Here is a 13,099-nt window from a genome sequence, read left to right as displayed (position 1 = left end):
TAATAATAAATAGAATAATTATGGCAAGATAATAAATAGAATAATTACGGCAAAATATCTTATTGTCTTGCACTTGTGAGATGATAAAATGCCCATACAATGAGATGAAGTGAGGTGTAAGATGCAGGTAAGAATTGTGACATGGTGGGACGCCTGGGTGGCTAAGTTGGTTGGAAGACTGCCTTTGGCTTAGGTCATGATCCTGGAGTCCCGGGATCGAGTCCCGCATTGGGCTCCCAGTTCCATGGGGAGTCTGCTTCTCTCTCTGACCTTCTCCTCACTCTCTCAAATAAATAAATAAAATCTTTAAAAAAATAAAAAAATAAAAAAAGAATTGTGACATGGTGTTAGGCTATTGTTGACCTTCTGTTGGAACCTCAGAAGGAGGATCATCTGCTTCTGGGCTGTGGGGTAACTGAAGCCATAAGAAGAGAAACCGTGAAGAAGGGGACTACTAGAAAATTATGCTCACTGAATTGATTTGAATTTTAGGGCTGCCCTTTGTGTAACAGTGTTGGCAATCACTAAAAAAAAAAAATCCTTATTCATTAACAAGAACAATAACAGAGCATCAAGGAAAGAGTGAAAATAATACTGATCTCAGACTTTTTAAACTTGCTTTAATAAATTATGAATTGTGGGGGTGCCTGGGTGGCTCATTTGGTTAAGTGTCTGACTCCTGATCTCACCGTCATGAGTTCAAACTCTGTGTTGGGCTCCATGCTGGGCCTGGAGCCTACTTTAAAAAAAAAAAAAAATTATGAATTGAAATATGCAACCCCTTTATTATTATATTTTCTCCTTGATTGAGTAGAAAATATTCTGAAGAATGTTTAATTCCTCAAAGTATAGAATGATTTTATAGTAAAGAATGTAATTGTTTAGCTCTGGGCAAGGTTCCAAAAATATTACTAGGTATTTTAATGGATGAAGAGAGTGATTAATTATTCAGCATAGATAAGAAAGGATGAATTAAAGGAAGGTATAGAAATTACTTAAAAAAATATTTATTTATTTATCTGTCAGAGAGGAAGAGAGAGCGCATGCACAAGCAGGGAGAGCAGCAGGCAGAGGGAGAAGCAGGTTTTCTGTTGAACAAGGAACCCAATGTTGGACTCGATCCCAGGACACTGGGATCATGACCTGAGCTGAACACCGATGCTTAACAGACTGAGCCACCCAGGCTTCCCAAAAGTCACTTTTTACTTTGAAATATTTTGTTATTTTTCCTTACATTTTATTTTTCTCATGTAACAAATTAAATCTATTGTGTAGTTTCAGATCAGACACAATGACAGAAGTATACCATTCTTGTTTTCAGTGGGAAGCACAGGGATATTAAAATGAGCTATGAAATTAACAGTTAACGACTTACCAATTGATACTGACCTCTAGGCAGTGTATCTAATAGTTAATACTTTAATACTGTATTCATTTAATATTTACTCCCAGCCACTTGTAAATTTTTCCTGTCTTTCAGGTGTATCTTTCCTCAGAATGTCCTAATATGTGTGAATTCTGAATGCTTAAGCATGTATTTGTAGGTTTGAAATTTAAATTGCACTGTGAAAAGAATACCTAACCATAACTTCTATTTTTTTTTCTTTTCTTCTTTTTCTGGTGGTTTGCTACTAGAATTATTTTTCATAGGCTTTATCTTCACGGGTTTCTTCTTCTACATACCAGTTACAAGACTGACACTTCTTACGTATGATGGTAAGTGAAAATAATAGAGTTTGGGAAGAAAGTGGTTGTGTTCATACTCCCCCTTTTTTCTATAGTTTGAACAGTATTGTGTGTGATAGCTTGTTATGTGTGTAAATAATGAGCCACTTACACTTGAAACAGCTTTTCTATGCTGCTCATTTAGACCTTCTCTTCTGGAATTTTAATTAATTAATTTATTTGTTTTTAAGACTTTATTTATTTATTTGACAGAGATCACAAGCAGGCAGAGAGGCAGGCAGCGAGAGAGGGGGAAGCAGGTTTTCCGTTAAGCAGGGAGCCCGATGCAGGACTTGATCCCAGGACTCTGGGATCATGACCTGAGCCGAAGGCAGAGGCTTTAACCCACTGCGCCACTCAGGCGCCCCTCTTCTGGATTTTTAATTTGCTTGGTGAAATCCGTGGTACTTAGGGAAGTGAAGGGCTTTGTTGCTGTAGTCCACCTATGTGGTATATTGAAGATACAAGATTTACAACTATCAAAATATTAAGATTTTCTTTATCTTCAAACACAACCCATCCTTCTTTGTCACATTTAGCAGAATGCTTATTGCCCCTTCTTCCTTAGCCCCAATTTAAGGGTTGTGCCACACCTATCACTTGCCCAGGAGGTTTGGCTCACCTGCTGGTTTCTGCAGCTCTGACCAGCCTGTCCTTAGGGAAGGCCTCCCCGTGCTGGAGTCCTGACATTGCCTCAGTGCTTGACCCACAGAAAGGCTAAGGCTTCCTCTGGCAGTGGCATCGTGTGTCTAAGGCATGTGGTAGAAAAAGCTGCCTCTGGTCAAACAGTTCATCTTCTCCTTCCGTGCAGTTCGTCTGATTTTGACAGCCGTCGCTGGAAGCGTTGGTGGGATTCTCCTGGTAGCTGCTTGGTGGCGATTTGGAATCCTCCTGATTTGCATGCTGTGTGTTGGATTAGAGCTGGGCTTCCTCATCTCCTCAGTGATGTTCTTTGCCCTGCTGGGTAGGAGAAGTGTAATGTTTTCTGCGTTCAGTTTACTGTTTGCAAGACCTCGTTTGGGTTCTCTAGGTGCAAATACTGCCCCATCAGGGACTTGGGGCCTTGCCTGTAGAGTTCTGGTAATTTCTATGGATGATATGGCACTTGAGGGAGGGCCAATACAAAGTGACTCATGAGCACTGAAGCCCGGTGTATCCCACAGATGAGCTTGCCACAGCTGTGCTGGCAGCTGGGTTGGGAACCTGGTGCTTCATTCCTGGGTTGTCTTTTACCCTGACCTTCACTCCCACCATCTGCCAGACTCCGGGCGTTCTCACATACCTACTAAAGGGTGGCAGCATGGGATGGTTCTGGGGATTTTTTTTTTTTTTTAAGTAATCCAGTTTCTATCAGTTTTAAGAATGTGGTTAACTTGTAATTTAACTATCTTTTGTAGGGTTGGAGAAATTTCCCTTTATCCTTCTAAGGTTCCTCAGCTGGCCTAATCATTAAATTAACATAAGATAGATTAACAAAAGGACAAATTTAGTTTTGTATGTATAGGAGCCCCTTAAAAATATGGGCCCAAAGGCTGTCCAGCAGCTGAGGTTTCATTGTCATCCTAAGCTAAGGAATGGGGTAGGCGCCTGGGGTTGCAAGGTGGGGAGTGCAAGTCGCAAGCAAAGAAGAGCAGATGTGTGGTAATCAGCTGTTTGCCTTCCCAGGCAGGTGAGCCTCTCAGATAGAATAGTTACTATGCGTAGCTGCTCTCTTTCTGGGTCAGGCTCCCTGTATAAATGCTTGTAGGCAGTTAGTGAAGCAGTTAAAGTTTTTCCTGACTCTGCTGGGTCCTGATTGCCTTCAACTCAAAATAATCCACATGCCGAAGTGTGCATTTTGGAGTGGCACGTTCTCTCCCCTTCTACTTTGCGGTTGTATAAGAACTTAACGTTTCATGATTGTTGTCAAAAATATTAAAAAAAAAAAGTATTTATATTCTAAGATACTCTGCTATATTTTCTTTTTGTGGTAATGTTTAGGTTTTCTGTTACGTATATCAACATCAGATTAAGGTTGATAGAAATGTTAGATCTAAGAACTATCTCTTGAGGCCATCATCTCTTGAGCACACATGATATAATTTACAGAGTGCGGGTGGCTCTCTGAAGATATTTTTTTCAAGACCAGAAAGAATTGACAAACAGTGTGTTTACTGTCCATCTCAAGTCCCTTTGTTCCGATTTTAGCCAAACCTACAGTCAGGTTCATTCTCACGGGTCCCCTTGTGGGTAGCTTTTTAATCTAGATTGATACAAAGTAGCAGTGTTTAGATCTGGCTAAAGGATAGGTTCACAGGGACATTTGTTGAAAATGCAGATTCAGGGCCCTACTCCCTAAGTGCTAAATGAACTACTTAATGAGCTCCCTTCCCTTTCTTTGCCAGTGCTTGGAGAATAGAGGCATGATTGGTTCGAATTTTTAATAGTTAATGTGTTTATTTGTGAACTGTCTCATTGATGAAGGGCAGTTAGGGTGACCTTCTCCAGTGGGTGCAAAATCGTATTTTTTAAGCATTAAAATTTGAGAAATACTAACCTCTCAGATCTAATGCAATCTCTACTGTTTTCACTTGATGATGTCAATAGCAAAGAGTTTATGCTCTGAAAGGGTCAGTCTTCACATGCCTGCATCACAACTACTATTTTTAATCCCTGGATTTCTTGACTTTTTTTTTTTTTTTAAAGCTACATGTGTCTTTTGTGGAGGTTAATGCAGTTAAATTACAGAATATGATCCATAAATTCACCTCCCTGCAACCTGTTGCAGTTCACTTTCTGAGAACGTGGAGTCCCAAGGTCACATCTTACTATGGAACTCTCCCCCTCTTCCAGGATTTCTGGGTCTCAACATATGGGCCACCTCCAGTTGGACTGAGTGGTGGTGCCAGTATCAGTATAACTGTCTGGCTTACGTCCTCGATATTTAAATGTAAGGGTTTAGTGGAAGCTCAGGCAAGTGGTTAGCCCCCGTCTTTCCTGATCTTCCAAGATGCAGGGCCTGGCAGGAAATTCACTGATAGCCAAAATCTAGTGAATCGATTTTGCTGCTCATATTGGGTAGGAGTTCATATAGTTAGCTCTGAATGCCATTTACTTGCACTTTTTACTTTACAGTACAAAATCATAAAGTGATAGAAACATAGAGCAAGGAAGGATGATATGGAGCTTGGACACGAAATAGTTCAGTCTTCTCATTTTATAAGTTAGGAAACTGGGTCCTAGTATCATGACTAGTGAACGGAAGATCTTGGACTAGTCCAGCCTTTTCTAAATTTTCCAGGGACTAAAAGCAGAGCATTTACCTGCTTGATTGTCCTCTCACTCCTCATCCTTCTCAGACACATCCTTCAAAGGGGATTGTACTGGCAGTTAAACGAAAAACATCAGAATTCATTTCTAATTGCCAGCCTGTTCCCTGGTGGTCATAATAAACCTTCGATGCCTGTCTGTGTTTAGATGTTGAGAAAATGAAATTGAACTTGGTAAACCTGCTATTAACTCTTGCTTCTTTTTGCAGGAAACTTGAAGATTTTTCAAGACGATGGTGTGTTCTGGGTGACCTTCTCTTGTATAGCTGTTATCATTCCAGTAGTTTTCATGGGCTGCCTAAGAATAGTGAGTGTTTTCATCCAGTGAGATTTATTCATGCTACTGTCCCGGACCTTCAGTTGCTGTTCACTTAGTGCATCACTTTGTATGTTTTATTTACTGGGGAGAGCTACATGAGAATCTTTAGGAGATGATGAATTTTAAATAGGCTTGTTACTGTGAAAGCAAGAGAAGTTCTGATTACAATTAGTACACAATGTTTTTTTTCATCAAGTGGGGCAGATCACCATTGTCTGTATACTTTAAATGGTGGGAGCAGAGAGGTTGGGCTCATGTAAATGCACAAGCAGATAGATTGTTCATTTCAGCAGTCTCTCCAGATGAAGCGTTCTTCGTCTAGTTAGACTTTATTAATGAGGTCCTTCCCCAGGAAAGACATTTCTATGATTAAAGTAAACCATGTTTTAAGAACTCACTGTGGGTGTCAAAGGTGGTTGTCAGTTTAACCTTACAGGTAACCTTTATTCAGCTCTGAGACTTGACCCCGTTTCCTGTGCCCTAAGGGAACAGAAGTGAGTGGGGAGGGTTAGAATCCACTCCTCGTTCTGCCAGTGGCGACGCCTAAACACTTGTACTCTTCCACAGCTGAACATACTGACTTGTGGATTTGTTGGCTCCTACTTGGTGGTCTTGGCCTTTGACAGTTACTTGTACACAAGCCTTTCTTACATCACTTTGAATATACTCAAGAGAGCACTCCACGAGGATTTCCACAGAGCTTTCACAAATGTGCCTTTTCAAACTAATGGTAAGACTAAATCTGGAACACTAGCCCACTTGTACTAACAAGAACACTTGGTAACTAGATTGAAAGAAGGTTAACTGGACCAGAGGAGGAAACTCACACTATACAGATGCTATTAGAGTCTTCTGTTAATGTTCCCTTATGACCATAGGAGCAGAAAATTCAAATTTGTAAGGAGGTTGAAGTTCATACTTCTAAAAAATCTTCTAAATGAACTTTGTTAAGAAATTTCTTAACCAGGATTACTCTGGTTACCTGGTCCATTTCCAGTTGGGGTGGGATGAGAATGACAGTCTGATTTTTAAATTATTCCTTTGTTTCCCTCCTTTAAAGAAGCATGTAATTTGCTACTTGAAAGAGAAAAAGTGATTTTCAATCAGTAGGTGTTACTGTTTCTGCAATTTTAAGATGCTACCCATTAAAGCTTCTCCATTAACTGTTTGAAGAAAAAAAAGGTACTAAATTAGATTACTAAATTACTAAATCAGATGTTCACAACGATGTGTAGAATGTTTTGGTTTCAGATATGTTAAAATATGGAATATGGAAAAGCATGTCTTGGAATTGAAGATCTATAAGCATAGTCCTGATTGCTGTGAATATTTAAGGGCAGATCTTTCCCTCTACCATCCTGAGCCTGCCCTCACTGGATAAGAGGTTTAGACCTTGGTAGATGGTAGAGACCTTGAAATCCACGTGTCTTGCAAGTTTTACATACAAAACAATATATTTTTTTTTAATTTTTTTTTTTTAATTTATTTAACAGACAGAGATCACAAGCAGGCAGAGAGGCAGGCAGAGAGAGGCGGGGGGGGGGGGGGAAGCAGGCTCCCCGCTCAGCAGAGAGCCCAATGCGGGGCTCGATCCCAGGACCCCGGGACCATGACCTGAGCCGAAGGCAGAGGCTTAACCCATTGAGCCATCCAGGCGCCCCAAACAATATTTTGTCTAACCTTTGCCAGCAGCTGTTAGTCTGTTGAACTGTTGAACCTTCTGTACCTGCTCTGCATGAAGGGGTGGCCCCCGTATTGAGTGGAATGGGAGAAAAGAGAGCAGAGTGGCGTCTCATGGTCCGCACATGTGTTCCGCAGATGTGTTCCACACATCTCATGATGTGTGTTTGTGGGGTATAGCTGGAGGACTGGACTACTTTCTCCCCACCCCAGCCCCAAGAAAACACAATGAACAACCACACCTGTGGGCACTGGTCATAGAGTATTAGAATTCCAGGGATCCAAACAACGGACTTTACAGCCTTTCTGGACTTTCAAGTGCCTGTAACAGAAAATTCCCATTTTAGAATTTAAGACTAGCTTCCTTATTCATTCCTTGGTTATAAGTGAGGAAATACACATTTGGCCAAACTCACCAGAAAGTCTAATATTGCCGAGAAAGAATGACACAGATTTAAACTCTGAAAGGTTAAGTGTTAGAGCTCTTTTAGGTTGTGAAATACAAGAGTTCAAACTGCTGTTTTGCTGTTTTTTTAGACTTTATTATCCTGGCAGTATGGGGGATGCTTGCCGTAAGTGGAGTGACGTTACAGATGCGAAGAGAAAGAGGGCAGCCATTTTTTCCTGCCCACCCGTACAAGTTATGGAAGCGAGAGAGGGAGCGCAGAGTAACGAACGTTCTGGACCCTAGCTACCACATCCCTCCATTGAGAGAGAGGCTCTACTGCCGACTAACCCAGATCAAAGAACTCTTCCGGAAGGAACAGCCAGCTGGAGAGAGAACACCCCTGCTTCTGTAGATGCCAAAAGGCTTGGTCAGTGTGATCTTGAAGTACAAGTCAAGCGTTTCCCCAGCTTTGGTGTATATGCCCAGCCTGCTTCAGCCATCTCCAGTGCAAATCTGAGAAGAAAGTAGGCTTTTGTATCTATCTGTGCTTTGTACTATATTGTGGTGTCCTTATTGATATATTATCAAAAGGTACCCTTCTTTCGTTTATTTTTAATTGTGGTAAAATTACACATTTACTGTATCAATCATAAAGTGTATAGTTCAGTAGGCACTTTGTTTTTGCCTCTTACTGCTTAAAATGCTAATTTAAATATTAAATTATGTCAGTTATTTGAAAACAGGTCAACTTATATAGATAATAAAACTTTGATATGGATATAATGGCCTCCTTTTTTCCTTTAAAGGCCCTTAAAGGAATGTTGACATCTCATTTCCAATTTAAAGTGCATCAGAATTGTTTCTTAGGAAACCAGTTGGCTCCTACCCCAATCTGTAGTCCCATAAGTAAGGAAACCTTCTAAAATTTGCATTTTGTAGTTCTTTCTGCTAAATTGGTGGGTATTAGCATTGATGTCAAATACAGGTTTCAAAAATTTTCTTTTATATACTTTGTACCATCTGTGTTTTTGTGATGAGGAGGGAGTCAAAAAGGAGTCATGTAATTTAAAGGAGCTGCTTTGAATTAGGACCTTGGATTCTGTAAGGAAAGTCCTTTCAGTTTTGACCCTTTTCCTCCATAAGCAAGCACGTGGATGCCCTGCAGTGCATACTCACTCCTCATGGCCTTTTGTCTTAACTGTCAGAGAGGCTGCCTTTGGTTCTGCTGTGGATTGTAAGCTGGGGACTGTGGCATGCCTGAGTCATAGTGACGGTACTTGTTGTTGGTTGCATATATATCTGTGAGTTAACCACTATTTAAATGATGCTGCTTTTCACAGTTTTTCGTAGATTTCTGAAGTTTCAGGTAACTGGAAAATTTTCAGTTTTTGCATTTAAAAGTGTTTTGGAAAGGCTGAAACAAAGTGCAGACATACAAAACTAATCATTTTTGCTTTGCAAAATTAAACACAGGTGTTAACTATTCTGTAATCCTGTTTATATTAACTTCAGTAATACTTGAAATTTTTTTAATCCCTTTGGGGCTTCTGACTTCTGTCATATCTTTGCACATTCTAACAAAGTTCTATGGAATGTTTGTGAGTTATTTTCCATACCATCAAAATGTATTGCCACTGAAGACTAAAGACAGAGCACACTTTTTTGGAGGCTTGAAACAAATTGTTTAAAATTTTTCATAATTTGAGTAATAAAAAGCCACTTTGTATAATTTTTTTAAATAATAAATGCCTATTTTGAAAAAATGCTGAAGTCTCATTAAATTTTTTTTTATGATTTTATTTATTTATGACAGATCACAAGTAGGCAGAGAGGTAGGCAGAGAGAGAGAGGGGGAGGCAGGCTCCCCACTGAGCAGAGAGCCCAATGTGGGGCTCGATCCCAAGGACCCTGAGATCATGACATGAGCCGAAGGCAGAGGCTTAACCCACTGAGCCACCCAGGCACCCCTAACTGAGGAAATTCTTGACCAAGGAGTTATTTAAGTCACTATTATCAATAATAGTGCCCAGATCAAATTTGGGATACCTAACTTCCATTTAAATGTGCTTTATACTGTATCAGAATGAAAATATAAATCATTGATTATTTTCAGTTTTCTTCTGCTGGTGAATTGGTGACAACACAATGAGAAGGCAGCCTTCTGCAAGCAGAGGAGAGGCCTCAGTGGAAAACAACCTCGATCTTGGACTTCCAGCCTCCAGAGTGGTGAGAAAATAAATTTCTGCTTAAGCCACTCGTGTATCGTATTTCATGGCAGGCCTAGCTAGAAACTAATACACTTTAGAAATCATTTTACCCTGATTGTTGATTGGAAGACTTCTGGGCAATCTGGCCACTGTGATCATAAGGACCACTCTATGAAGTGGAGGTAGAGAGGGGCTCAAGCTAGTGGAAACTTGGGCTTACCCAGGGACTACCATATAATCATTACACTCCGGAGGTTGTCAGTCTGGATCAGGCTATATCACCAACAACAAGAAATCCCCCACATAAAATGATAGTAGTTTTATTTTGATCTCACTTTTACTTATTACATAAATAAGTGTTGAATTCCTAAGTGCCAGGCTGTTCTTCTAGGAAGAAGATGGTGGAATATACTGGCATGGCCCCTGCTGCATCGTTTGGAGAGTGATGAGACAGGTACTAGAGTAGTTACCCAGAGGAGGTACGATATGCAATGAAATTTAAAATGGACGAGGGGGGGCGCCTGGGTGGCTCAGTGGGTTAAAGCCTCTGCTTTCGGCTCAGGTCATGATCTCAGGGTCATGGGATCGAGCCCCACGTCGGGCTCTCTGCTCAGAGGGGAGCCTGCTTCCTCCTCTCTCTGCCTGCCTCTCTGCCTACTTGTGATCTCTCTCTGTCAAATAAATAAATAAAATCTTAAAAAAATAAATAAATAAAATAAAATGGACGAGGGGATGGAATCCACGATGCCAGGCGAGAATTCCTTGAAATGACACTGAAGCTGAAATTGGAAGATGAATAGGAGTAACTAAACCATGGAGGCTGAGTGCATGGTTGAAACCATAAGGCGAAGCTTTGAGGCCTTCCCTTCTCTGTGGAGAGCCCCCAGGGGCATCTCTCCCTCTCCCCGCCAGTCCTTGCAGCCCTTCACTTTGGTGCTTGGTGGGGTCAGCAAGCCCATTCTCAGCTTTCCACATTTCGATCCAGAAAGGATGTTGTTGGGTGTTGTTTTTTAAAAAATGGAGATGTAATTGACCTCCCACACTATGTAAGTTTAAGGTATAGTATGTGGATTTGGTATATTGAGGTTACGGTAGGATTACCACCAGAGAGTGAGCTGATGCCTCTGATGTGTCACATAATTATCATTCTTTTTGTGAAAACAGGATCCAGTTTCTTGGCAGCCTTGAAGTTTATAATACAGTAGTGTTGACCATAATCCCTAGCGCATTTGAGCTCCAGATTTTGCCTATTAATTCTGAGTTCATTCCTTCCTTAAATAACATTTCCCCAATTCTCCCACCTTTAGCTGCTGGTCACCACCATTTTGGGGTTTTTGAGATTCCACGCAGAAGTGGTATCATCTAGTGTTTGTCTTTCTCTGGCTTCCCTCACTTGGCATAGTTCTCTCAAGGTCCATCCATGTTTTTGGAAATGGCAGGCTTGCTTTCTTTTTCATGGCTGAACAGTGTTTAATTTTATATACACACACAACCCCTCCACATCTTTATCTGGTCATCCATTGATAGACGCTTAGGATGTTTCCTTGTTTTGGTTTTTGTGACTAATGCTGCAGTAAACATGGGAATTAGCCATTTTTATAAGATCTTGCTTTTCATTTCCTTTGGCTATATACCCAGAAGTGAGATTACTAGATTGTATGTTGGTTCTGTTTTTATTGTCTTCCTTGTTAAATTTTATCTATACTATAAAACTGCACAGAGCACACCTTGTCTTTTGTTTACCTTTTTCTTTTCCTCCCAAGACCCTAGAATTTAGCAGGTGTTTCCTGGCAGCTGGGTCAGAACACTTGAGTGATCTGCAAGCTGTGGTCGTCAAATTCTTTCCTTTTGTTGGAGTCCTATTAATATACCTCTATATAAGTATAATATACCTACTCCATTGCCCCCAGGGTGAATTCCTTCCTTTGGAAGGAGGTTAAAGGATGGCCATATCAACCTTTTTTTCTTTGTAGTTCTTAGGGGCTAGAAGGCTTGTTCACCTGAGGTTCATGGCTCCTCCTGGTAATGGGTTCTCTATTGTCCAGACTGGCTTGTGTGTTATCTGGCCTGCCTGAACTTGTGGTGAGTGCACTGGGCAGGACATGGATGCCTGTGTCTGGGAGCTTTAAGGAAGGGGGTGGAAGATTAGAAAGTGATGCAGATGGATGAAGTAGTTGAGACGCACTAAGTGTGCCTTTGCTCCCCAGTTTTCCAGTCAGCAATTGAACTGGACCTCAACAACTTTTTAAAAAAATTTTATTTTAGGGCGCCTGGGTGGCTCAGTGGGTTAAAGCCTTCGGCTCAGGTCCTGGTCCCAGGGTCCTGGGATCGAGCCCCACATCGGGCTCCCTGCTCAGCGGGAAGCCTGCTTCCCCCTCTCTCTCTCTGCCTGCCTCTCTGCCTACTTGTGATTTCTGACTGTCAAATAAATAAATAAGATCTTTAAAAAAAAAATTTTAGAGAGTCGCACAAGGACACAAGCAAGCACGTGAGCAGGGGGAAAGGGCAGAGGAAGGAGAGAATCCCAAGCAGACTCCACAGAGTGCTGAGTGCAGGGCTCTATCTCACAACCCTGAGAGGACTTGAGCTAAAACCAAGAGTTAGACAGTTAATCAACTGAGTCATCTAGGAGCTCTAACACCTTTATTTAGAGCAGGAGACTGTCCATATATCAAAATTACTTGACAGTGAATATATGTATTGCTAGGGCTGGGCCTAGGGTCTAGAGGACTATTTTCATGGACAGAATTAAAGGCTCTTCTCTGAGGAAAAAAAAAAAAAACCAACACAACAAAAAACTCTCATCTTGCTTATTAATGGCTCAGCCAGTTAAGCATCTGCCTTTGGCTCACGTCATGATCTCAGGGTCCTCGGATGGAGCCCCGAGTCATGTCTGGCTTCCAGTGGGGAGTTGGTTTCTTCCTTTGCCCCTCCCCATGCTCATACGGTCTCTCTCTTCCTCTCAAATAAAATCTAAAAAAAAAAAAAAAATGCCTGAAAGTTTTTCAACACTAGCCTGTCTTCCATTTCACAAGTAGAACTACTCTTCTTCCAAACCAACTCTCCCTCCTGAATTCCTTCAATGATATATACCAGTGATTCTCTACTGAATTTTCTCCTGAATGATGTTTTTAACCTCTTATATTCTATAGGTCTAGAGTCTGCATGACCAGGAATAAAATTATTATAAAGATTTTTATTTAAATTCAGTTAGTTAGAGATAGGTCTTAAAATGAACGTATTCTAGAAGCTAACATTTGAGGTATTCATTCACTTGATCTCACATCAACCATTGATTTGGGAGCACTGAATATTTGACCACTGAGTGTAGCTGAAATCTAAGATGAAGCTGATACATCCGAGGCATTTTAAAGTAGCCAAGGGCCAGCCCTATTCGTCCTGAACTGTCTGTACAGACAAAAGCAATTTGCTGAGGCTTGGGGTTATGCAGTGACAAGCTCTTGGAACCCAG

General features: G+C 41.0%; 2 protein-coding genes across 4 annotated transcripts in view; one reads left to right on the top strand and one right to left on the bottom strand.

The window, feature by feature from the left end:
- TM7SF3 (transmembrane 7 superfamily member 3) overlaps positions 1-8,198 on the top strand; it is a 34,425-nt gene extending 26,227 nt beyond the window's left edge. For 2 of the 3 annotated variants that reach the window (XM_045073318.1, XM_004776404.3), the window contains exons 8-12: positions 1,636-1,716; positions 2,537-2,689; positions 5,243-5,340; positions 5,920-6,082; positions 7,570-8,198. In XM_045073318.1, coding sequence (XP_044929253.1) covers positions 1,636-1,716; positions 2,537-2,689; positions 5,243-5,340; positions 5,920-6,082; positions 7,570-7,832 — 758 coding nt within the window. In that variant the 3' untranslated portion in view covers positions 7,833-8,198. The remainder of the gene's footprint in view (positions 1-1,635; positions 1,717-2,536; positions 2,690-5,242; positions 5,341-5,919; positions 6,083-7,569) is intronic. The other variant, XM_045073317.1, reaches the window with a different exon arrangement.
- Positions 6,989-13,099, bottom strand: part of FGFR1OP2 (FGFR1 oncogene partner 2) — a 38,392-nt gene continuing 32,281 nt past the window's right edge. The window contains exon 7 of the mRNA XM_045073319.1: positions 6,989-7,354. Within this exon, the coding sequence (XP_044929254.1) occupies positions 7,328-7,354 (27 nt within the window). The 3' untranslated portion in view covers positions 6,989-7,327. The remainder of the gene's footprint in view (positions 7,355-13,099) is intronic.

Source organism: Mustela putorius, unplaced genomic scaffold, assembly GCF_011764305.1.
Source record: "Mustela putorius furo isolate JIRA1106 unplaced genomic scaffold, ASM1176430v1.1 tig00537227_pilon_pilon_pilon, whole genome shotgun sequence".
Classification (NCBI taxonomy): Eukaryota; Metazoa; Chordata; class Mammalia; order Carnivora; family Mustelidae; genus Mustela; species Mustela putorius.
The sequence above is the reverse complement of the archived record's forward strand: the minus strand, read 5'-3'. Positions and strand labels throughout refer to the sequence as shown.